Source organism: Oreochromis niloticus, linkage group LG6, assembly GCF_001858045.2.
Source record: "Oreochromis niloticus isolate F11D_XX linkage group LG6, O_niloticus_UMD_NMBU, whole genome shotgun sequence".
Taxonomy (NCBI): Eukaryota; Metazoa; Chordata; class Actinopteri; order Cichliformes; family Cichlidae; genus Oreochromis; species Oreochromis niloticus.
The window spans coordinates 37,888,748-37,913,091 of NC_031971.2; the positions used below are offsets into that span (position 1 = coordinate 37,888,748).

The 24,344-nt window shown below is 40.8% G+C and overlaps 1 protein-coding gene across 6 annotated transcripts in view; it reads left to right on the forward strand.

Moving 5' to 3' along the window:
* The window catches only part of rptor (regulatory associated protein of MTOR, complex 1), a 188,051-nt gene that overhangs the window by 114,905 nt on the left and 48,802 nt on the right, over positions 1–24,344 (forward strand). For all 6 annotated transcript variants that reach the window (XM_025908055.1, XM_005470097.4, XM_003447979.5 and 3 more), the window contains 7 exons: positions 6,805–6,880; positions 9,517–9,618; positions 13,692–13,775; positions 14,803–14,913; positions 15,420–15,494; positions 16,666–16,731; positions 19,441–19,632. In XM_025908055.1, the coding sequence (XP_025763840.1) occupies positions 6,805–6,880; positions 9,517–9,618; positions 13,692–13,775; positions 14,803–14,913; positions 15,420–15,494; positions 16,666–16,731; positions 19,441–19,632 (706 nt within the window). The remainder of the gene's footprint in view (positions 1–6,804; positions 6,881–9,516; positions 9,619–13,691; positions 13,776–14,802; positions 14,914–15,419; positions 15,495–16,665; positions 16,732–19,440; positions 19,633–24,344) is intronic.

Sequence of the window (24,344 nt, forward strand, 5' to 3'; positions counted from 1 at the left end):
TTTCTAACAAACACACGTTGTGATTAGAGAGCAGACAGTGTTGCCTTTTTTATGTGTGCCTGTTTAATGATTGTTAGTGTGGGGAGATTAAGAAATGCCATGAATCTGGCATCTTATGCACAAAAGGAAAAATCTTCCTCAGGGCTCAATTGTTCTAAAGTTATGGGTTTGATTGTTAAATGAAAACTGGAGTCTGAAACTGTTTTCCACCAGGAATTACTTTGCGTCTTTCTGACCATTTAGTTTGGTTTTGTAATTCCTCTTTTTACCAAAGCAATTAGGAAAAACACTTTGAATGCACTGAGATATATCTGGGAGTTTAACTGCACTTCTAGAGAGTTCATAGAGCTTAAAGGCGTGCTCTCATTCAGCTTCATCTTTGTGCATTCAGTAGACGTTTTCGAAGAAGCGTCATCCACCTGCTGTTCAAATCTTCTGTTTTCAAGAGTAATCCAGTCAGAAGAAGCGACCTGAGAACGTGACTCCAGAGCTGATCGTGCTCACACATGACAGTGTTTGTTTTTCTACCGGATGCACTACGGCCTGTTTTACATACGGCTCCGTGCTCTGTCTGGAAACAGAAGCAGGAGAAGGTGTACAGTAGCTGAGCATCTGTATGTGCAGCAATGTGACCAGAAGCGTTGCTGTCACTCTAATCTATAAGCAAAAACAGGAGAGGGTGTGTCAGGGTCTGCATAAAAATTTAAACCCATCTGTGTAACTACAGTTACTACAATATATTAAAAGTGCCTTATTTACTCTCACAACCTCTAAATATAATGTTGAAGAAGTGTAAGCCAAAACATGTAGGTGTCTTTATTTCTGCTTCTCTGGAGCATATGCACGCTCTTCGTTTATACTAAGTTTAGTTTCCACGAATCTTGTTTCTCATTTATTTTTGCATGTTGACTGTTTCCAGTTTGGCTCCATGTGCTGCTCTCTCCCACATGGCAGAGGCACACAGCTGCCTTCACCAGGGGCGGGGCACAGTCTGTGATTGTTAATTATCACAGTATACCTGTAATACCAGTAACAAAGCAGGGAGGTGTGTTCTGATATGGAATAGTACATGTATACTCTATGTATATCTTTATGATTCACAAATACACCTTTGTATATGAAGTCATCTCTTTCTTTTTGCTGCTCATTCGAGGGGCCGCACAGCGGCTCGCCTGCCTCCATCTCATCCTTATTCCCTAGCATCTTCTTCTGTCACAACATCTGTCTGCATGTCCTCCTTCACTGCATCCATGACTGTTCTCTGTAGCCTTCGTCTTTTCTTCTCCTCAGCAAATACAAGGTTAGGTTTCGGTCATGTCTTTTTAAATAGAAAATTCTTTATCTTTGCAGTCAGAATGGTTGAACACTAAAACTTACGTCTAAACGCTTAAAACTTAAGCCTCAGTTTTTAAACTGGGTCGATGGGTGAAGCTGAGGGAGTTATCAGCTGTCACAAGATGCACGTTGCATCTGCATCCAAACAAAACTCCTGTTTGGGTCTTTGAGTACACACAAGTGCTGAACATACCCTTCTTTAACAGCAGGCCTGGCCTTTATTATTCACAATTTTAAACCGTAATAAAATCAAAACAGGCAACGGGCCGCCTGTATGTTTGTCATGATGGGGTTGTTTACATATGGAGGCCAGAACTGTTGTTTGTAGCATGCTGTAAACATGTTAGCATGTATCTGCTGTAAAACTGTGTGTTGGCCTCAAGTGGTCGTTTGAGGAACTGCAGTTTTTTCCTCTGGTGTTTCGTGGCTGCTTTTTACTGTGAGTTTTTGCTCTTCTCATGCTCACTTTGTCTGTGCACTACAGAACCTTGTTGCTGTAGCCTGATGTGGTGACTGTGCAGATGGGCGTCATTTAAAATAAAGAACGGATGACTCTGCATGTTCATTTCTCATCTCTCTGTCATTTTACTTGGTAGGAGCGTCACTGCTGAACCCTTCTGTGCCTCAGATCTATTTTGTAGTCAACATAAATGCAGTGCAGAGATGAGACAGGTTGGATTTAGAGTAAAAGTGCTGCCGTTTCTTTTCCCACCCACTCACATTAACCTGCAGCCAAATGCGTCCACCTTTTGACTGAAAGCAACGGAAAAGCACTTGTCCTCTGGGGGATGTTAAAAGACTTTGCGGGACATCTCTATCTGTGTCAGGCACGGCAGATTTAGGTTAAAAGCAGGCACACCACAAAAATAAACCGGGGGAAAAACAAAAAACCTTTTTGAATTATTTAATAACACAAAAGACTTTAAAGGTTTTACTTATACTCACACAGTTTGGGACTTACAAGTTGCTGCATCATTTTACTGATTTATTAGTCATGTATTCTCGTAACTACACTTGTAAACACAGAGACGCGCTTATAAAGTCTTTTAGGCATTGCTAGGAACATTATCCCATCGTCTATCTTGCTTTACTTACACCAACACTTCTCCCACTATCTATTGTTTCTCCTCTTGGTCTTCTATAAATGCCTCCCTCCATCTCTCCCACTCATTATCTGGCTTGTGTTTGGAAAAAAATCTCTCACTCTCATTGCCTCGAGGAGTGACTTGTTGTGTAACAGCCTGGCATCACTTATTGTAAAGAATGCTGCTCTTTACTCAAGCAGTAGCCTTTCATTCTCATGCCTACCCACTTTTTTTTAGATTGTGGGTACATTACATTTTACCGCCAAAGAAATTAAGAGTATCACTTTGTTTCACAGCAGCACATGCAGTATTAAGCACGACAGATTAACAGCAGAGAGGCGCTATAAGAGTGCAGAAAACTAAAGCGAATGGACAATAAAAAAGGGACGTGCTGGAGATACAAGGCTGGTGGAAAAATAAAAGTTTGGATGAACAGGAAGGGAAACATAGAGGAGGAATTAAGCAGTTTGGCTGTTCGTTGATCGATGTTGGTGCCTGAACACCAACAGCAATTGTTATTCAGATGGAGGAGATGGGAGAGAGCAGATAAACCCCAGGTTGATTGCTCCCTCGTGGGCAGTTTCAGTGTGGGAGTGTGCGTGGGTGTGTGTCTGCTTTATATCTGGGCTCGTGTTTGTGCGTTGCTGCACCACTCTCTGCAGGCATTGCACTCGCACACACAAAAAGAGCTTAGTCAGCGCCAACTGGTCCCCTGCTCTGTCCCCTCATCACACAGACGGGCTTTGGTGTGATGAGTTACTCATTCGGATTCACAGACATCATCCAAGTTAATGCTGTCATCCTAAACAGCGCAGCAGCCTCCTCCCCGTGAGTGTGTCCTCGCTGATAGCACTGCTCTATCTGCTGGTTTCCACACCATTGGGTTACATAAACACCAGCAGGGATGGATATTTGTTGGCAATGTGTGCACACAGATTGTAATCCCAGTACTTGAAGTTATGAAACTGAGAAAGCACGTTTAATTCAGAGCGATTTTTTTATAATATTAATATCATATGTCCAAAGAAAAGGCTCTCGCAGCTCTGTCAGTGCCAGTGGATCTATTAATGATTACCATAACTCTGAAGGATACTCCAGCAGCTTCTTCTCTCCTGTACTTGTAGAAGTTTTACTTTTTGTACCATATCAAGAAACAAGCTGTATCTAAAACCAACCATAATTGTTCTCCGAAACTAAGGAAAGCAGCTCGCATAATAACATCAGTAGCAATCACATATGGCCACATTTTTTTAAACAATGTCTTTTTATTAAGAGTTTTTCTTTTATAAATATAAACAAAAAGAGAAGAAAAGGATTACAGATGATGTGTACATTAGCCCGTACATTTAAGGCTGTGAAATAAAAGAAGAAATAAAGGAAAGAAAAGAAAAAAGGGAAATAAAGAAACAAACAGAGAAATATAAACATATGTATAATATTTCCCCAAATAACATAATCCCTGCAAAATAATCCCATTCATTCCCCCCCAGGTCACTGCCCAAACCTGTACACTGCATTTCCACACCTAACATAAGAGTTTGCTGAAAAATTCTTATAGATTTTGAAATGCATCAAGGAAGGGACCCTACATGCTTTGAGATTTCCCAGTAGAGTTCTGGAGTGGATGTCTTATTTTTTCCAGTTTTAGACACGACATGAGGTCATATAACCACTGTTTTTGAGTGGGAGGGGCAGCGTCTCGCCACCTCAGTAGGATTGCCCACCTGGCCAACAGGGAACAGAATGATAATGCCTGTTTTTTAGAGGCCGGTAGAAGCACCTCATTCCCACTGATACACATATGATCACATTTAAAGAAGCATTTTAAAATGAGTTTTAAAGTTGCTGTATGGGTGTATGGTTTTTGTCCCTCCCTTCACATGACTTCATATTACATGTTAGTCTGCACCTGCTTGGGTGGTCGGTAGAAGTAATTCAATTAAAAATGCTCCAAAAATCGTCAGCAGCACAAAACCGAGCAGAGGTCTAATTCAGTGATGAGCGATGATGAGGCCTAGCCGACAGCGGTCACCTTCTTATGTCAGGACGACTGTCAGTCAAGGCTGGATGAGTTATTAAAAAAGGGTATAAGCTGCCCACTGAGACCAAACCCTTTCTTTGTATCAGACTGTAAAAAGGCTTTTTATTGCTTTGAAATTGGACAACTTCACATGTGTGTCTATGGAGGCTGGCTCAAGCCAGCCTCATCACACTTCTAAAAATAAGTTGCCCAGCTAGCCTAAAGCTACTGTAGCAACTTCAGCGTAGCGTCTACATAAGCACGAGGATTAAAGCCGAACGGGTTGGTTAGCAAGGTGCTGTTCCACGTTTGTCCTCTAAAAGTTGGATAAAAACAAAATAACACAATACAGCACTCTGACTTGTTCATCTAGAGGAAGTTCGGCCTTTTTTGTATGTTTTAGTATTAACATCTTTCAGAAACATATGGCAGCATCATTTGTTTGCTAACTGCAATGTAAGATATTCATGTAAACAGAAGTCTTAGTTGAAACAGTGCGTGAATATAATCAGCGATAGTACGTCAAAAATTAGGCCTCATATGGAACCAGCACTTTGTAAAACGAGCAGCATCTGTTCTTAATAAAGCAGTAATGTGTGTTTTGCACGGGTAATATTTTCACTGGAAGGCGACTACGCCGGCTCCTGAATTGATATACGCTTCTGTTTAGCCATAATTTGCAGCAGCTGACAGAAGCTGGAATAGCCACAAATGCTTTCTACCCACATGCTCTATTGCATGTTTGCATGTTACACATTCATCAGTGGGTCCATTATGTCTTTAACACTGTGCTGTTGACCAAGAGTGCAACTCTATTATATCACATTGAGATAATGGGAAAGGCCATTAAAGCAGGAGTCTCAGACAGAGTGAACTCAGCATCAGTGGTTCAGCATCACATTACGTTGCTGCGTATCGACTGGGAACATGACTCAACCCCCGACTCCTGTTAACTGAGAGGAAAAAGCCCCACCGAGGCCCAGAGTTCAATTTTCTGCAATAAGAAGGAGCTGGAAAGTGAAGGGAGAAGAGAGACGGGCAGAAAGAGAGAAAAGAGAAGCTGTGATAAGGTTTGATGTGAGTTACATAACCCCATGAATTAGAAATGATGGCCATGAGAGAAGAGCTTGTGTTTCGAACGGGATTAAAGGCTCCTCACTGCCCTCCTCAGGACCTCAGGCTGGGAATTTAAAGAAGCCCATGTGCATGATGAGGAGTGCGAGGGAGAAAACGTGAGCTGAGCAAAATGAGTGTTAGTGGCAGGATAGGAAAAAATGGCCCAGGTCTGAGTTATGACCTGCATTTGTTGATTCTGCTTGGGGCTACATGAGAATGTGTAGATCTTACCTAAGCTTACCTCCAACCCTAGACAAGTCTCAGGTTAATCTGGAGAATACCACAAGGTTAAAAAACAATAAAGGAGTGAAAGCGCTGCCAAGTCTTTAGCAATAAAATGTAATATTTGCGTGCATTTTGGATAAAAATAAAATAAAAGACCAGAGAATCGGTATCAAGACTATTTCTGTTATATAAAGATGTATTTTGGACGTCATATATTTTTGGAAATTGTCTGCCACTCTGAACATCCATGGTTTGGTTTTTTGGGCATTTCCAGTTTACACAGTGTCCTGCAGCCCAATAATAAGGAGCTGTGTGAAATGAGTCATGTTGCTTGTGGTTTAAAACATGTATAGGGTATAGTCACCAAGACTGGAAAACCACTGCAAAAATACCACAGCACCAAATTTACCGTTGCTCCTGCATTAAGGTGAGGGATACATAAATAAGTAAAAGGATCTGCAGAGAGCAAATTATTTTCCAAGACTCTGGAAATTATATGGATAAATTTGTCTGTTTGATACCAGAAAGTTATGGACAAAATCGTATGAAGGTATTACGACAGTTGGCCTGGTGATTGGGTGATTTGGGTATGGACTCATATGGAACTCTGGTATATAAGATATAAGGTGAAGTGTCACAGAGTTGAAGAGTCCTTACCCTATAATACATCGCTAGCACACATCGTTCTTTAGAAAATATTACTGGATCTAAATTCTTGGATTCAGGGTCTCAGTTCATGCCTGGTATGGAAAGAATTTTGAGTCTTAGCTGTTTGATACATGCAGCTTCTAACTCGTAAAGATAGCAATCCGAAACGGCGCCACAGTTTAATGTGATCTTCCTTTGGCCATGCCACACTACTAAATGCGGTTGGCAGTTTCTTTATGATATTTTTATTTATTCATTTATTTATTTTTTGTTATTCTTCCTGAAAAGTCCTGAAAATAAGTTTTATTTAAGGATCTTCCTCATGACATATGATGTCATTTACATGCGGTGTGTGTGTGTGTTTCCTCTCTACAGGCAAGCGTGGGACCTGGCCGTGGACATATGCCTCTCTCAGCTGCCCACCATCATCGAGGAGGGCACCGCCTTCAGAGTAAGTGTGTGTGTGAGAGACAAATAAGCACAGAGCCTCTGATGCATCATGTTGTTGTGTTTTTTGGCATTAAATGCATGAAGCTTGGTGGCTAGGGGACCTCTAGCATTGATGGATGTCTTTTATCTTGAATGTGTCCAGCACTGACACCTGTAAACAACAAACTGTTCTTGTTTGCACTGCAACTTCTCCACCACCCGCATATACAGCATCTCTATTAATCTCTCAAACACACTCGCGCACACTCATCCCCAGCGGATTACATTGTAAAATGTCAAGTCTAATAACTCAAGTATGAGCGTCAAATAAAAAATAGTTTCAGAAAGCACTGGCCCTGCACTTTCAGCCGCTCGACTGTTTATTGTTATATTTACTGACGAGGCAGGGGACCGTGATGGAGATGCTGAGTGTAATGGAAGCGCTCTTCAAAAAAGCTGATTGAGCTGATGATGACTTAACAAATATGGGTCAACACAACCCTTTTGTTTTTTTTGTATCTGTGTGAGTCAACAGCGTATCTGTATCACTGTCTTGGTGTATTTTTCCTACAACATCATAAGTGATGTTTTTCAGGGCCTTTGCAGGTGGCCAGTTGCATTGTTGGGATCTTGTAGCTTTGATTAGTTTAAGCAACTAAAGTCTTTTGTTGGGTTTTGGCAGCAGAGCTACTTGGTTAGGTTAAAGGAACAAACGTGTTTTAGAAGGTTTAAACAACTGAATTTGTCAGGACTATGAAACAAAATTACTTAGGTTTAAACAACAAAGCCATTTGGTTAGGTTCAGGCAACACATTGTCTTTGTTAGGCTCATGTGACAAAACTACATGGTTGGATTTAGGAGAAGATCCTGTCCTGGGTTTAAACAGAAATTTTTTTTTTTTACATACTCTCCTTCTCTTTTTCCTTGAGAAACCCAGGAAGGACCACGTGGATAGACTACTTACTGTGCATTCACAGTACTACAGGACACTGTTTTTAGTAATGTTATAATTAATAACAGTCTTTTCGATAAAAGTCAAAAATATAGGCCATGACAGCAGTCTCAGTGGTTGGTTGCATTGATGGTCCTGCAGCATTATTGCTTACAATGCTGTGGGAACAAGATTTAGCCGACCAACAGTTACTAGACTCTGCAACAACGATGCAGAACACACAGCAGCTTTTCCCATGTTAGGACTATTATATGGGAACTCCACCTTCTCTCCACCTGGCCCTGGGAGGTGAGCATCGCTCTCCCAGGAGCAGTTTTCCACACTCACTCCTCCTCCTACTTTCTCTTGCACTTGGGCTAAAAACACTTACCAACACTATAATTGAGCCTCTGAGGACTCCTAAAGCAGATCTGCCTGCTCCGTCTTTCAGGAGCTCTTAATTCCTCTCTGATGTGCTTCGACTCCTTTACCTCTCTTTGTTGGACTTTGTCACAGCTGAATAAAGAAAAAAAAGGAGAATGTTATTTATGGTAGATTTTAAAGATGGAGTCTCTGCTCATGTTAATTAAGTCCTCTCTAGCACCTGTAAAACACCCCGACAGTCATATTTTATTTTATATGGAACCAAAAATGCCACTCGTGCCCCACATCTTTGTTACTTTATGTAATAACTTTATTTCTTTGTGTATTTTTGATATTTCATAGCATTTTATAAATCTTTCTAAAAGATCTTTTATGTAATTCATAGATAAAAAAGGAAAATTGTCATTCGACACAGTATGCTACTTTATCAAGGCAACACATTTAAAATAAGTGTTCAGTTTTTAAAAATGTAATAATCAGCTCGTCTCAGTGTAAAGATGTTAGTCTTTATTTTCTGTCTATTATGCTGATGTCCAAAGCAGGAAGCAGAGGCCAAATTCAGGACAAAATGATGTTGTATATGAATTTATTGGGATTGGATGAGCCAGCATTTTGTCGTATTTCTTATCTTGCAACAACCTGGCTAGTTTTTGAGCTACATGCCCGTGATGTTAATTTTTAATTAATTTTGACAGCTTCACCCACATTCGCTCATTGGTATACAGTTACAGGTATACAGTATCACACATTTGTTACATACAGCACTACATACAGAACTGTACGGCTGTGCCAAAAGTCTCAACAGTAACAAATGGAAAAAAAGTAGTTACTGTAGTTACATCACGGGTGTCGTCTTTAAGTAAGCAGCGCTACTTTTCACAATTCTGTCAGTATCTGAGTGTGTAGGGTTATTAAGCTTTGATTATGCTCAAATTAATTTAACCGTCCAACAGCGAGGCGCTGATATTTCCCCCTCCCGACATCCATCAACGGTCTACACGAGGCTGTCGCAATTCAAACACTCTGCATGATCGAAAACTCTGCGGCCAGCAGCCAATCAATCAGGCAAGGTGCCATGACAGCAGAGAGAGGAGAGGGGAAGGTGATCATGACAGATCAGGATTTATGTTGTTACTGCAGTGCGGTGTCACTCCTGAGCTCATTATGTTCGTGTTTTTATGAAATGATGGACTTGTAACTCCAGGACTGCCTCATTATAAGTGTGTGTGTGTGTGTGTGTGTGTGTGTGTGCGCGTATGTCCATTTGAAAGAGAGAGAAAGCTGAAGCAGAATAAATTCTTTGAAATGGTGATAAATATTTTATTGCTTCTTGTGTCCACAGCACAGTCCTTTCTTCGCAGAGCAGCTGACAGCGTTTCAGGTGTGGTTGACGATGGGCGTAGAGAACAGAAACCCACCTGAGCAGCTCCCAATTGTACTGCAGGTACAGACGCACACAAACACACACACACACGCACACACACCCACAGCTTTATGAGCCAGGAACTGCTGAGGACAAACGGGGGGTGGGGTAAAATGTCTAACAAATGGCCGGGGACAGAACTGAACTCGAGCCACTGAAATAACTAAGCGAGCAAAGGAGGTGCTGCTTTCTGTGCCCACATTTCCATTTAAATGTAGATAATAATTCATAAAAGCAAGACGCTAATTTTCTCCACCGCGCCATTGCAGATAAACCAGTCAAATATAACGAGAAAACTATAGAAAAGGATATAAAAATCCAGCTTTCATATTCAAAACGTGGAACAGACATCGCAAACCAAAAGAGAGACACTAAAGTAAAAGATGAAGATAAAAATTCATGAAAAAGGCAAGAAAATAAAATGAAATGCAATTATATTTTCAACATGCAATAATAATTCTGTATCAGTAGGAGTCTTTGTTTTGCAAATGTCAGTAGTGCTAACAGGTCTCTTTTAATTTATTACACAACATACTACCTTCAGGTCGTCCCTCTTGCAAATTGAGCTCATTATTTTCAGACCAATTATTATTTTTTTACAACCCTGCAAGAAAACCTGTAACATGAATGTCGTGTTATCTGTAGCGCTGAACTTTGTAGAAGCGACTTGCAGCTCCTCTCTTATTCGCAAGGGGTCGCTACAGCGGGTAGCGCCAAATTTTGATTGGCACAATCCCCCGAGGCATTAGTGTCTCCTCCCGGGCTCAAACCCGGGATCTCGTTAGGCGAACTTGTAAACCACCACACTCTGGAGAGAGTGAAAGGTCCAAGAGTGAAATCTTGGCACATCCTCGTAGAGTGCATCAGCTGCTGAGTAACTGCGGTCATATGCTTCATTTTCCTCTTCCCACCTCCACCACCACCCTGCGGGGTTGTACAGTTGTGCTGTTGTATTATATCACAGCACATAGTAGTGCTATATCACAGCATAGTAGCTGTCCGTGTTGAATGGTAATTTTCTGCTGACTCAGCGCGCTCCCAGCAGCAGCACGTCCATACAGCAGTTCTGTCGGGAGCCGTTAAAAGCTGAGGAAAAGGCAGACTGATTGGCGAGCACCAGGTACAGCACGTGTGTGTATGTGTGTGTTTGTTGATGTGGACATAAGAGGAAAGGAGCAGCAGCCTTTAAGATTACACAACATATTGCAGCTGTACACCGTAAGGGCAATGTCATCTAGTGTGAGGGCTACTTCCTGCTCCGTGATGTAATTGATGGGCACATAAACAGGTTTTCTACCTATTTAAGTATGCAGTTGCATAAGAATGAAGCTAAAGAGTCTGGTGAATTCTTACAGGATTTACAGTCTAAGGCCAAAATATAATCTGACTCAATTTGAAAAGTGCAAAGAGTGACAAAAAAGATGAGCAACGGGCAGGAATCCATCAATAACGCTCTTTAATGAAATGAGCAAAGGGAGAACAACAGAGCCCAGGAAGCAGAGATACAGCGCTGCGACGCCATTTCATCCAGGACGGATTATTGGAGTTACAATGTTTCCAAGTTGTGACGCTATAGTAACAACAACACACTCAAACACGCACTTCTTTTTTCAATCTTCTTCTCTATGTATCACCCAAGTGATTCATACCTGCAGGTGCATCATGACGTGACGCCATGTGTGTCGACGTTCATACAGCGTCATGAGAGGAAGCGCTTACTCACTGCACCAAAGGGGATGGGAAGCATGGTGTTACACACATGATCCACTCCAGTAAACATGCACGCACATTTAAATGTGCGTGCATGTTTAGAGTATTGCTCAGATATTTATTTGCATAAAATAAGCTTATGATTAGGGCTGTGTGGAATAATAATAATAATTTTATTTGTGTAGCACTCTATAAATTCCTTTCCAACTTTTTTCACTTCCGATACATCGCCAGTGGTGTCTGACGACATTAATCTCCTGTTAAATCACGAAGCTGCATTCCTCACGGTGAGGAAGAGATTCGGATCTTCTTTTTTTGGTCTCGCTGTGAGACTCACTCACACACTGAGTGGAGCTAAAACAACATAATGATAATTTAACTGAGTTGACCTCAACATATTATGTTATTTTAAGTGTGACAAAGAGTTTCCACCAGCTTTTACACTGAACATAACCAGAGTGAGAACAATGGGGGAAAACCTCATGGCTGAAACTTTTCAGTCATTTCGGTTCACATGTGCAGTTTCCAGTTAAATAAAAATTAAAAGAAAAACTTAGAGAAAGTATTTCAGGTGGAAAGCACCTCCTAACAGTTGAACCCTTGCTGTTAGCTTCCTGCATACTATGTTAGCTATCCTCTTAGCAACTGGAGTCCTGACGAAGCAAGTTAAGCTGAATTGTCCCATTGTAATCTGATCCAGCTCTTCATCCTAATTGGACAGATATCAAATCTAAATACTAGATCGGTAAATTAATTGCAATAAACAATAACAAATTTCCATCCATAGACCTATAAAAACTACTAATGATTTGGCCAAACTGATGCATTAAGGAAGGCTGTTCTAAAGTTTAGCACTTCAAAAGCATGGAGTCAGCTGGTCTAATTGTAAACCATATTAAAGATGGATGTAGTTTCTGACTTCCTTAAACCTGCCGGCAGGGACAATTCCTGGGTGTGCAAAGACCTGCAGTGTTCTAGCACCATACAGAAAACGGCCCTTAGCTTCTTTTCTCTCTGCCCTCTGTGGAAACTGCCCTGATGACTTTATTGGGCTCAATCAGTAGTTTCAGATTACATTGAATAAAAGATTAAGTTCGTTTTTGAATTATGGTCATTGTTACAGTCATTAAGGAAGAATAATCAAGGCATGTTGTGTCCCTGATTTCACTGTCAGAGCTACTGCTTATTTGTCGCGTCCGGGTCCAAAGAGGTGGCGGTGGGGAAATTGCTCAGTTCCTGGCTTCATTATGAGACTTCACTAATTAGTGGGTGATGTCACCATGCTATGACCATTTTTACACTGACTATGCATCTAAAAATATATAGAGAATTGGGAAAGGGGTGGGGACTGGATGAGGAATGAGATTTTTTTTTTCCTTTAAACCCAGATCAGGAGGATTTCTTTAGTATTTTTGCCAGGTGGCTTTTTTTCTTCCTGCAGAGCACACGCCTGCGTCACACACTTCCTTGTTCCCACACACTTCCTCGGAGTTGAAGGCATCCCTTGTCCGGTCTTTCCCTGATCTGTTTCTGTGGTCACACCCTGCAGGTCGAAGGCACAGAGGAAGTCAATAATACATTATGATTCGCTGGAGATGTCTAAGTGTGTGTGTGTGTGTGTGTGTGTATGTGGGTGTGTATTCCTGGGTTCCTCCATATGCTTGTTCCCACACACACTGCAGGGTGGTCACATGGGGATGGACCAGTGTCCAGCCTTCACACAGGCTTTGTGGCACACTGCACATAATGTTAGTCCAACCAAACATACACGCATACAATTTTAGCGCTTAACATATGCATCCTTAAAATACTTCTACTTGTCCAAAAGCGTTACATCGTGATCCCGTTTGGCATCTCTGCTGCTTTGGGTTTTTCTTGGCTCAGAATCGGCCTGTGGGGCTGACTGCACGCGGCAGTAAGCATGATCGCAGCAAACAACAGAGGCAATGAGTTTATTGGACAGAAATCTGTGCATGTTCCTGTTATTTTTGTCTCTTTGGTTAAAAAAAAAAAAGCAATTCAAATGAAACCCCACTTAACAACAAAAAAGTCCAATTACATCATTCAAAGGGGGAGGGGATTTTCCTTTGGGGCTTAAGCGGCTGCCAAAATTTCTCTGCAGGAAAAAAAAGCCCAATCAGGTATTATCCTGTACCAGTATCGCAGTAAGATCTCAATAAAATGGCAGCCAAGAGGACGCACCCAGCCGCCCACTCATGAAATCTGGTGCCAGTGTGTTAGCAGTACTGGTGGGAGAGCCACCTGTTTTACTGCACCTCTACGACATTTCTCCTCTTGTTCTTCCTCCTCCTGCTACTTTAATCTCAGACTTCCTCTCAGTTCAGAGGCGGCAGCATCGACCTTTGACCTCTGCTCTCTTTCAGGTCCTCCTGAGTCAGGTGCACCGGCTGCGTGCTCTGGACCTGCTCGGACGGTTTCTGGATTTGGGACCCTGGGCCGTCAGTCTGGTGCGTTTTTTGTTCTGCTGTGAATGTTTAAAAAATAACACGAATGAGATCATAACCCTCCATCCTGTGCTCAGCACTGGAGGCAGGGAGCGCCACGTGTCCTTCAAACGCATGCCTCTCACAACTTACATCATTGTCTCTTTATTAAAAGGAAATATGAAACTGAGTTTGTTTTTACTGATTTAGAGGTTTGCAAAGCTCAAAAATATTCACTTTTGTACACTTATCCAAGACAGAAAGAAACTAAGACGTGTGTCAGGATGTGTAAAATATCTAAGTTATGCAAATTTTTAGGTTTTAAAAACACTATGACAGCTGAATATAAGGTTATTGTTTAGATTTCTTGCATTTTAAAATGGGCAGTGGACCTGGCTGTGCTAGTTAGCATGCTGTTAGCAGTTTGTCTTCTTTTTGTTCACTTATTTATATTTTAAATAAGATATTTGTGTTTTTTAGTGGGTTAAAGTCAGGTGCTGCTGCCCATCACTGGGAAAAAAGCAGATACATCTGAAGACTGTGAATGTAAAACCATCAGCTGTGTGCTTTTTTTAGTTACACATATAACACCAGATTATTATCTTATTATGAACAGGACGCTGCTGCATCTGTAAAATTACCTCCAGTGAAAATCTTTTTAAAATTTAGCATTTGTAATTCAGATCAATACAAGTTTACGATTAAAATCCCAAAGTATGGTGTCACTGCTGTTGGATAGTTTATTTAGTTGGATATTGTATAATAGCCACATTGTTAACACGCTCCTCGAAAAGAGAATCTCTTGTTCTTTTAGCTGGAAGGTCAAATAAGTCCAGAGCCAGGCTGTATTTTCAGCAAGTCTTTCGGGCTCCCAGCTCGTGCTTGGCTACTTCTCATTCTGGTGTTCGCGTTTACTTTTCAAACCACAGGTGCGTCTCGGCCTTCACACTTGGACGGTCAGGTTCAACAGCAAAGCCTGACCCATAACGGTAACATCAATACAGCTTTCTAAACACCAGCGCTCCGTGTTTGCCTGTTTCTGTGTTCCCAGGCCTTGTCCGTGGGGATCTTCCCCTACGTGTTAAAGCTGCTTCAGAGCTCAGCCAGAGAGCTGCGGCCGCTGCTGGTTTTCATCTGGGCTAAAATCCTCGCCGTGGACAGCGTACGTAAAATCACACTCACACACTTCAAAGTCCAGTTTATTCTATATTGTTATATTTATTTTCATAGACTGGAAAAGGTTCATTTACTTGTATTAACTTTTTCTTGTTTCCTACAATAATTTATCTGATTTAACTCCTCCGACACTTTTTGAAGATGTTTGAATCAGACAGACTTTGATCTTGAGTGGTTAGCTTAACTGCTCGTCACTTTGTTTTGTGTTACAGACGAAAAACATGATAAACCCTGAAGTACAGAAGCAGCATGTGGCATCGGAATAGCTTTCTGGCACTGATGAAATAATTAGGAATAATCTAGGATTTACATCTCAATTCTGCCATGTTTCATATTTTAGTCCCTCCTCGGGGCCGTACGCTCCTGCAATAATAACATTTATAATCAGTATTCATGCAAGGTTTTGAGGCTCTGCTTGAAAGAAACAAACATACCCCATAATATATCTGCTGTGAAGTCTCCACCATCTTCTCCTTCTTTCTGTTTCCACAGTCGTGTCAAGCTGACCTGGTGAAAGACAACGGCCACAAGTACTTCCTGTCAGTGTTGGCTGACAATTACATGCCTGTGAGTATCCGCCATCGTCATCAAGGAGGCAGAATCCTGTTTAAATATTCCTGCTGGGTTTCTTGAAGTGGACTTATTATGTTATTCCTTTATCTGGTGTTACTCCTGTCATGTAGTTTCTCAACCAGCTGCTGTACTTCAGTCCTTTAATGTTCCTTCTCTAAAAATCGTTCTGAAAACAGTGTTTAAACTCTTCAGTCTCTAGTAAATTTTCTGCCTAAATGAAGGATCCACCTCTGAAATCTGCAACTATTAAGAAACAATAATAGTCTGTAGTAGGTAGTGAAAAGGTTTCAGACATTTAATAAAAGTTTGAAGAAATTAAGCATTAAAAATATGCCTGTTGTCTTTTATAAGTTATTAATACAAGCAAAAATTCCAGCAATATAATATTAGTTTCATCTTTTTATTGTGACTTCTCGCCATTTCCCTTTTTATAGAGTTTTCATGACATTGCGTTATTATAGAAATTGACATTTATTTACTAAGTTCACTTGTAAATTAGCAAACAGTTCAGAAACTGGATGCACTAACGATCAGACGCGTTTTCATTTGATTTTTTTCTATAAATTATCCAAAATGTTGCTGTTTTGTTATCGCTATGCAAAAACACAGAGCAAAGTGACCCGCAAAGAGTCACGTGATCCATGTTTGATGGCAAAATAATTTGCTAACTGTTAATCAGTTAGCTTTTAATGACAAATTTGTATGTTCCTCATCTCCAAACTTCATCTTTAGTCAACTCAGCTTAAGTCCTCTGTGTAGCGGCATGAGAGGAACACGCGCCTCTTATCCTTCTTTAACTTGAAACCTGATATTGAACTTGACCCTGGTCAAGCTCTATAAATTGAAGCGGTCAACCGGAGAAGGTCAGTGAAGGTGCTTTGCTTGGAGCTGTATCTCTGGCCTCTAAAAGGAAACCATGAAACTTGATGTCGAGCAGGTGCACAAAAATCTGAGCAGTCTGAATCCTGAATTTTTTGGTCGTAGGTGTTTGCACTAATGCTGACCTTGCTGTCTAAAATTTTGTCCCTGTTTAATATGAAGATTTTCCACTTGAATATTAAAGTATAATAGGTCCACTTTATCCTCCTACTTCACAACAAATTAGTTTTTTAGATAAAAGAGAAACGTAGAGTGGAACTGACGTAAAATCTTAATTCTGTTTCAGGCTGAGCATCGGACCATGGCTGTCTTCATTTTAGCCGTTATTGTGAACAACTATACCACAGGACAGGTAGGAGGATGTCTGAACACGTTTGTATTTCTTCATTGCTGTCTGTTTGCTTGCTAGAAATCCAAATAGGCGAACATATTCATTCACTTCCCTCAACAGAACGGCGCCTTCTTTCGGGGCCAGCCGTCACTTTGAAAGATCACTCTCTCGTCTGTTGTGTATTTCTGGGAGATATTGGTTATGTGACAGCTTTGTCACCCACAGTCACCTCTGCAATCTCCGTTTCCGTCCCACACACCTCTGCGGTGACACTTTATCACGCAGGTGTCACTTCGGCCTGCTGCTGGCCTCCGGTGTTCAGTCCCAGAAGCCTTTTGTGTCTGACGCTAATCAAACGTCCAGGGGTGCAATGTAGGGATGTAGCTCGTCATTTCATGGAGTTGGCACGCACGCACACACACGCACGCACACGCATGCACACACATGCACTTGTTGACACTCTATTCCACAAAGAAATATTCCGCCATCACTCCCTTTTGCTCTTGCTCCTGGTCTCTGTGGTTATTTTTCTGTCTAGTTGTGAATGTTATTTGACTCATTCATTTCTCCTCCACTCCTCCCGCTCTCGACATTACAGTATATAAATGTGACAAATCATAAAAGCTGTATGTGCTCTCAAGCTCAGAAACAGCCATTCTTCTCCGGTATCCCTGTGTCCTTAGCGCGCCTACCTCTCTCACAGGTCTGTGTAAATAATAGATGATCCTCAACATTACACTGAGACTCTCTGCCTGCTCCACATCTCCATTATTTATTCCTCTTCCTTTCAACAACAGCACTCATTACTGCAGTTTCGCTGTTGCGAACATGTCACCGAGCCATGGTGTCTTAATATTCCAGCTCTCTGGGTTCAGCTGGGAGGATCCATCAGAGCCGAGAGAACGATGAGAAACGTTAAGGGTGGGGAGGGTTACGCTGTGTAGCTGCTGACAAATGATGCGCTGTTATGATGCCTCAATTTGTTGGAGACGAAAGAAGATTCTCTCCCCCTCTCGTTTATTGCGGTTCGTGCGTGTAAGAGAGGTTGAATTTTCAAGAAAACTTGAGAAGTGACACATTTACTAGAGCTGTGCATAATCACACAGGTCTTTGTAAACTGCACAGAGAATCAGACTGTAATTTGAAGTTATATTTGGTGTATTTGGCTTCTTTGTAATTTCTTTGTAATTTACAGAACTCCCCTAAACGCATCATATGCAGGCAGCCGGTTGGTCAATGCAGCTACTTGCAGTTATTCAGCAAAAAAAATGCAGACCAAAAATTCAAGCAAAAAAAATGAACAACCGACTTTTTTCCTAGATCCAAAAGATTGCTGTCCTCTTTTTACTCTACTGTGAACACTCAGCGTTGCAGTGAGGCTGGTTCCTATCCCATATGTCTCAGCGGGGGTGAGGCACCCTGGACGGGTCACCAGTCCATCACATGACTAACAGTGAGAGATGGGCGACCACAATCACTAACACCAGGAGCTAATGGCAATTTAGAATCACATAATAATATTAATTATTATTAATAATAATAATATTAATAATAGTGTCAATATTAGTATTAAATCCTGCATTAGACATGTGAATAAATATGATCATGAATATACTTTTTAAAATGTTCCACTGAAATGAGAAAATCTTTTGTAATTCATTCCATTTGTAGGTAGCAAAATATTTAATTCCTGTTCTTACTACTGCTGGACGTCACTGTGATCATATAAGATTCATCGATGTGTTAGGAAAGAATCATATGTGATAAAAAGGCCGTGCACTGTGATGCAAAGAGTCACGAGGCTTCAAGGTGAAGAAGAAAGAACCCTTAGAAACAATGTCGCCAAAACTGAACTGTGAAAAACCGTGATGGACAAGTTTCCATGTTCCATGTGTGCCTTAGAATAAAGTCTAGTAACCTGTCAAAGTCCTGGGTATTATAGCAATTAATCATTTGTGGGGATGAAGCGTTTGAACATGCACTGTAGGTTGGGTACTTTTATCTTGTACTGTTGAACATGTGAACTACACACAGACAGGCTAGCAGACAGTGCCTGTGTGTGTGTGTGTGTGTGTGTGTGTGTGAAACGACAGGGAGTCTGTAGTGTTATTAATGATAGTTCAGCATTTGAAAAAGTCTGTGAAAAGAAGAAACGCGACAGGAGCGAAAACAAAAGAGAGAACACTTGTTAGTGCTCTGACAAAAAAATCAATCAAAAAGAAACTTTACGATGATTTTAAATAAAGCCGCCAGCTTCCCTCTCGTGCTTTGGACCATCTGAAAACTTGGTAACCAATTACCTTTTGTTCACAGATGATTTTTTTTAAAGCCCAAATGGGTTAAAAGGAAAAAGTCATGCTGCCACAGAGCTCATCATCTTTTTGTCCATCACACAGTGTGAGGTTACAGGTTAGTGGTTATTAACTGGCTAATGAGCTACAAGTCTGCTCCCAGCTTCACACCTGTGCGCTGCTCGAGATGACTGCAGATATTGTATTTTATTAGATTTAATGGGAAGGTTATTGTTAACTACCACAGTCCAGCGTCTCACGACGGATCCAAATGAGAGTAATTCAGTGATGTTGTTTCAGCTCCCACGGTTCTGTCAGTCTCTCTCAAATTCATCAGATATACTCATCTGCAGGTGCGCCCCCTTTTATAACCAAAAGCTTCACATCTCTGCATCTCGTACACTCATCACTCATTCTGCATTGCTCCTCTCCCCTCCAGGAGGCCTGTCTGCAGGGCAATCTGATAGCGAACTGCCTGGAGCAGCTGTCAGACCCCCACCCCTTGCTCCGCCAGTGGGTGGCTATTTGCCTGGGACGCATCTGGCAGAACTTTGACCCTGCGCGTTGGTGTGGGGTTCGCGACAGCGCCCACGAGAAGCTCTACACTCTGCTTTCGGATCCTATTCCAGAGGTGAGACGTTATGTACCACAGTTTAAGTGTTGCACGCGGTGTGTCTAATGCCAGAAAGTCTTTACAAATGATTAAGACGTTCGTTTGAGGAAAAAAGGAAGAGCAGTGCAGCTTCATTTCCAAAATATGCATAACCTTCAGATTTAGTTCTTCAACTTAAATTAAACCAGATTTTTAGACAGATCTTCATGTTCTAAGAAATGTTACCTTGAAACTTCTGCCCTGATTCTTATCTTAGTTCAGTAAAAGTCTTGTCGACCTGTTGTTGCAGTCTAGACACCTACACAGGATTCAAGGGAAGTACTGAAAGTTAGTAGTAATAGCAGTTTCTTAACGTCTTTCCTAACACATGAACAGTTTTTTTTTTTTTTTTTCAGAAGTTGTGGTGAGTGGATCAAATAACTCAGTTAACTGACTTTATTGTGAAGCATATTGTTAGTTGCTCGGACCATTGTAACCTGTCCAGGGTTTAACATAATCAAAGGCCCGATGGCCTGCAGCCAGTGAAAACTGGTGTCAGTTAGGATGATTGACCAGCTGCTGTTTGGGCCTGTAACTGTGTTTCCTCCAAACTGCCTCAAGGAACTCTCACTCACAGTTAGTTTTTTGTGTTGGGGGGATTTTTGCTGTCAGTAGAATATTTCACAGGTTGTGTCACTTGAATTAGTGACTAAAAAGGTCAGCGTGCAAATACGTATTACACGATTCAGCCCAAGAAGCCTTGTTTGTTGTTTTTTTGTTTTGTTTTTTAATGTACTGACGAAAAAAACGACATTCCAGTAGATCTGTTGATTTTCTGGGTGACAGTTAACACAAAATCTGTATGACAAACATTAACTGGTGACCACTGGCTAACATCTGGAGTCCAACAGCCCCTCTGCTGTCACAGCAGCACCTGTAGATTCTCAAACTGCTGCTGCAAGAGCATCGCAACCACGAGGTGGCAGAATATACAGATCGACCTCTGCATGCATCAGAATATTTTGACTTCTGGTTAAATTTTTCATTTGGATGAGAGTCTTAGAAGAGTTGTATAAGAAAAAGGCATCTCAACTAAAACTATAGTCTAGAGTGCAGCTAAATAAAGAGAATATTTTAAGAGTTTGGGGTTTTTTTACTTTTGAAATGTAATATCAGCGGTCAGGCAGTGAAAAAAGAAAAATGACTTTTCAGACTTCCCTTTACAAAACTCAAAAACAGCAAAGTTTTTTGTAAGAAATGATAAAGAATGAAAACAATGTGGACAGGAAATGAAAAGATTTCCCTTCCTTTCATTTAAAGACATTTTTCTCTGAACTTTTACATCATCAAGCTTCCCAAAAATATTCTGATGTCCAAGATGACAAATGTCATAAATTTATAATGAGACATTTTTATTGATATTCCATGCTGTCTGTAATTTTAACTATTCAGTTGTTTTACTGTGCCGGTGTTTTTAAATCTGTCTCTTCTTAGAAGTCCTAAAAATAAACATGAAATTATAGAAAAATCACAAACAGACCATGAATGTATTTATTAGGCTCTCCACAGTTTGGACTGATGTGTGGTAACAAATGTTAGCAAATGTCTGTATTTTCAGTGCCTCCTGAGTCACAAATGAGCTTTGGTGTCGGGAGGATCACATCACGATATAGTCCACAGTTTGTCCACATCAGATGTGAGTCCAGTCACATGCTGTGAATTCTCTGGACCATTATTATTTTAGACTTTGTTGTAGGCAGCCAGCAGCTTAAAAACTGAATCAGACATTTGCGTTGTTGCACACCTCCAGGTGGAGTTGAGAAAACTTCAGGGATGCAGCGTGTTTGTTAGAAAAGGTTTAAAGCATGTTTGTTTTCTGCGGGAGTGCCCTGTTCAGTGCACTCGCTCAATCTTTAACACCAACCCACGCTGGCTTTTAACCCACGCAACGATTCTGAAACTGGATGGTCAGTATCTGACTGGGTCATGAGTGGACCAGAGGGACAGTCAGTGTGAGTTTGCCCTGAAGTTCACCAAGACACTCGGTGCCCCCTGTTCACACACGCCACACAGGGAACATCTGTTCCTGGCTCAGTAGCGTCGTCCTTCCCAGCGCAGACAGCTGCTTTGGCTGTGGGCTTGAAACTGAGGTCTGCAGACAGCATCTGTGCCCCCACACATGTTGTGTTGGTTTGTTTAAGCCCACTGAAAGCTCCAACTGACTGATTCTGATCAAACTGTAGAGAAATTGTGCATTCACAGATGGGTTACTGCGTTTTAAAGCTCTCCTTGTGTTAAATTCAAACATTTAAAAGATTATTTGTGTTTTGATAGTTGCTTTGCTCACGTTGCACAGCCACATTGTAGGCTGCACTTCTCTTTTGAGGACAAGACCCTGTGAAATAAAATTATTCAACAAATATTCTACTTTTATTTTTGGGTTGTAGCTGGGGAAATTAATTCAGGAATTAAAGTCAATTTTTTTTAAAAGTCTGAAGAGATGGAAACGTGCGTGTGTATGCGCAGAGGCTTCTGGAAGTAGGTGAAGATGCACAGAGCTAAGTGACTGTGCAAAGAGTTTAATTACATTTAAGCAAAAGTCTGAGGGGACAGAATTAAGATGGCATCTAAAATCGTACATGGTTCTGCGGCCCACAAACACACAGATATACAGACAAAATCCTCAATCAGAGCTCACTCGAGCTGAGGAAAAACATTCCTCCTACGCCTGCTCCTCCATTCAGAATAATGTTTATCAGGTTAATCGAAGTCCATTTTAAAAGGAAAGCACCACTTTAGTAGCACATGTTTTAATTTTATTTAATTAATTTTTTTATGGATGCATGGTGTCTCATACCTCCTTGTTTAATACAGTCTTGTGACAGTTGTGAAATAGCCATGAATTCAAATCTGTTCATTCATGTTCTTAAACACAAAATTTACAGCTTTATTGTCAGGTCTCTCCCGTCTCACATAACTATTTATTCCTGCCTATTCTATTCTATTCTATTCTATTCTATTCTATATGTACTCATTTGTGTCTATTTACACAAAACCAATGTTTTCCATTTATTAAAAGCCATAATATGTTATTAATTGAAGATCTTTTACTTTTTTAGGTTTAGATGCTAAAACTGACTTGGGTAGGATCAGGAATTTAAACCAGCGTGTTAGTTTGGAATAACATTGTGGTTTGGGGAAAAATACAATTGCTTTTTTTCTTTCCTGCTTTGTCTAAACTAAATTTGTGCTGCAGACAGAAAATATATTTCCCATTGAAATGCACGACATTCAAATTTGTGACTATTTTCCTTTGTGTTGTGAGATGAAACTGTTTTTTATTGTCGTCGGGACCTTTTATGTTCCGTTTCTGACAACATCCTCTAATATAAACCCCTGCAGTACAACTCTCTATAACCTATACTGACCTTTCACTTTGTTAAGTACACCGTTTGAAATGCTTGTTAACCCAAATATTTAATCAGCCAATCACTTGGCAGAAACTTAATGCATTTAGGCATTAAGCACAGTGAAGACGGCCTGCTGAAGTTTAAAGTGAACATCAGAATGTGACAGAAATGTGATTTAAGTAACTTTGAATGTGGGATGATTGCTGGTATCGGACGGGCTGGTCTTAGTATTTCAGACACTGCTGAGATTGACTCACCATAACAATGAGTTCACTGCATGCGTATGTCCTCTACATTCACTTGATCTCAATCCGGTAACACACCTTTGGCATGTGGTGGAGCGGGAGATTCTCATTGTGTATTTGCAGCCATGTGATGCTATCAAGTCATTATGGACAAAATCCCCGAGAAATGTTTTCATAACCTCGTTGAATCTGTGCTAAGGCGGTCCTGAAGGTGTACTTAATAAATTAGTGAGTGTCTATGACATGTTGCATTTTCCTGTAACTATTGTCTTAAAGATTATCTTGGATTTTCTGATTTTAATCAGCACCTCTCAGTGTACAGGGTGAAGTTATTCAGCATTAACTGAAGCCCTGTTGTGTGTGATGATATCAGATTGCATGAGTGTTTGTGGTGCTTCATCTGTTCCTGCATTAAGGGGAAGTCTTGTGTTTTAATCATCTTTCAGATCAAAGTGCTTTTATTCATATTCTGTCATTCCAGTTTCTAGGAAGTGAATTACGAAATGTTCATCTGAACTGTTTGAGCTGAACCTCTTTAATTGGAGCAAACTACAACAAAGTAACATCTGTTTATTTTAGCTTCACTGCAGCTGTGTCCTGAAATTTAATCGCCTCCTAAAAAGTGATTTGGGGTTTGGGGTTTTTTTGTCGCCAAAACAGGAAAAAAAACTAACCAAATATTCATTCTTGTGCGGTAATAAGGTTTGGTTTGTGAATCCGGTCCCTGATGGGAAATTCCTTTTGGGCAAAGCAGGTTTAGATTAAACATCCAATGAGGCAGCGTAGAAAAAGTAATGAGTTAGTGAGTGGGACAAAATACAGCTCAGCGAAGCATACAGTGCTGTTAATCTCTGAATTTCATACTGATGCAGTGAGAGAATATTGAACTATAATTACCTCTAAAACTCTTCGCCACTGGTTCCACAAGACATTCAAATATTTTTGTATCACTTTGCTGAGGGAATATTTGGTTTTTGGGGCAAACAGCCGAACCCCAAAATCACTGTCAGGTAAAAATAAATAAAAGGGTAGAGCTGTGTGTTACAGCGTTTCCTGTGGAGACTAAACCACAGCGAAGCCAGCTTTTAACTTTTAA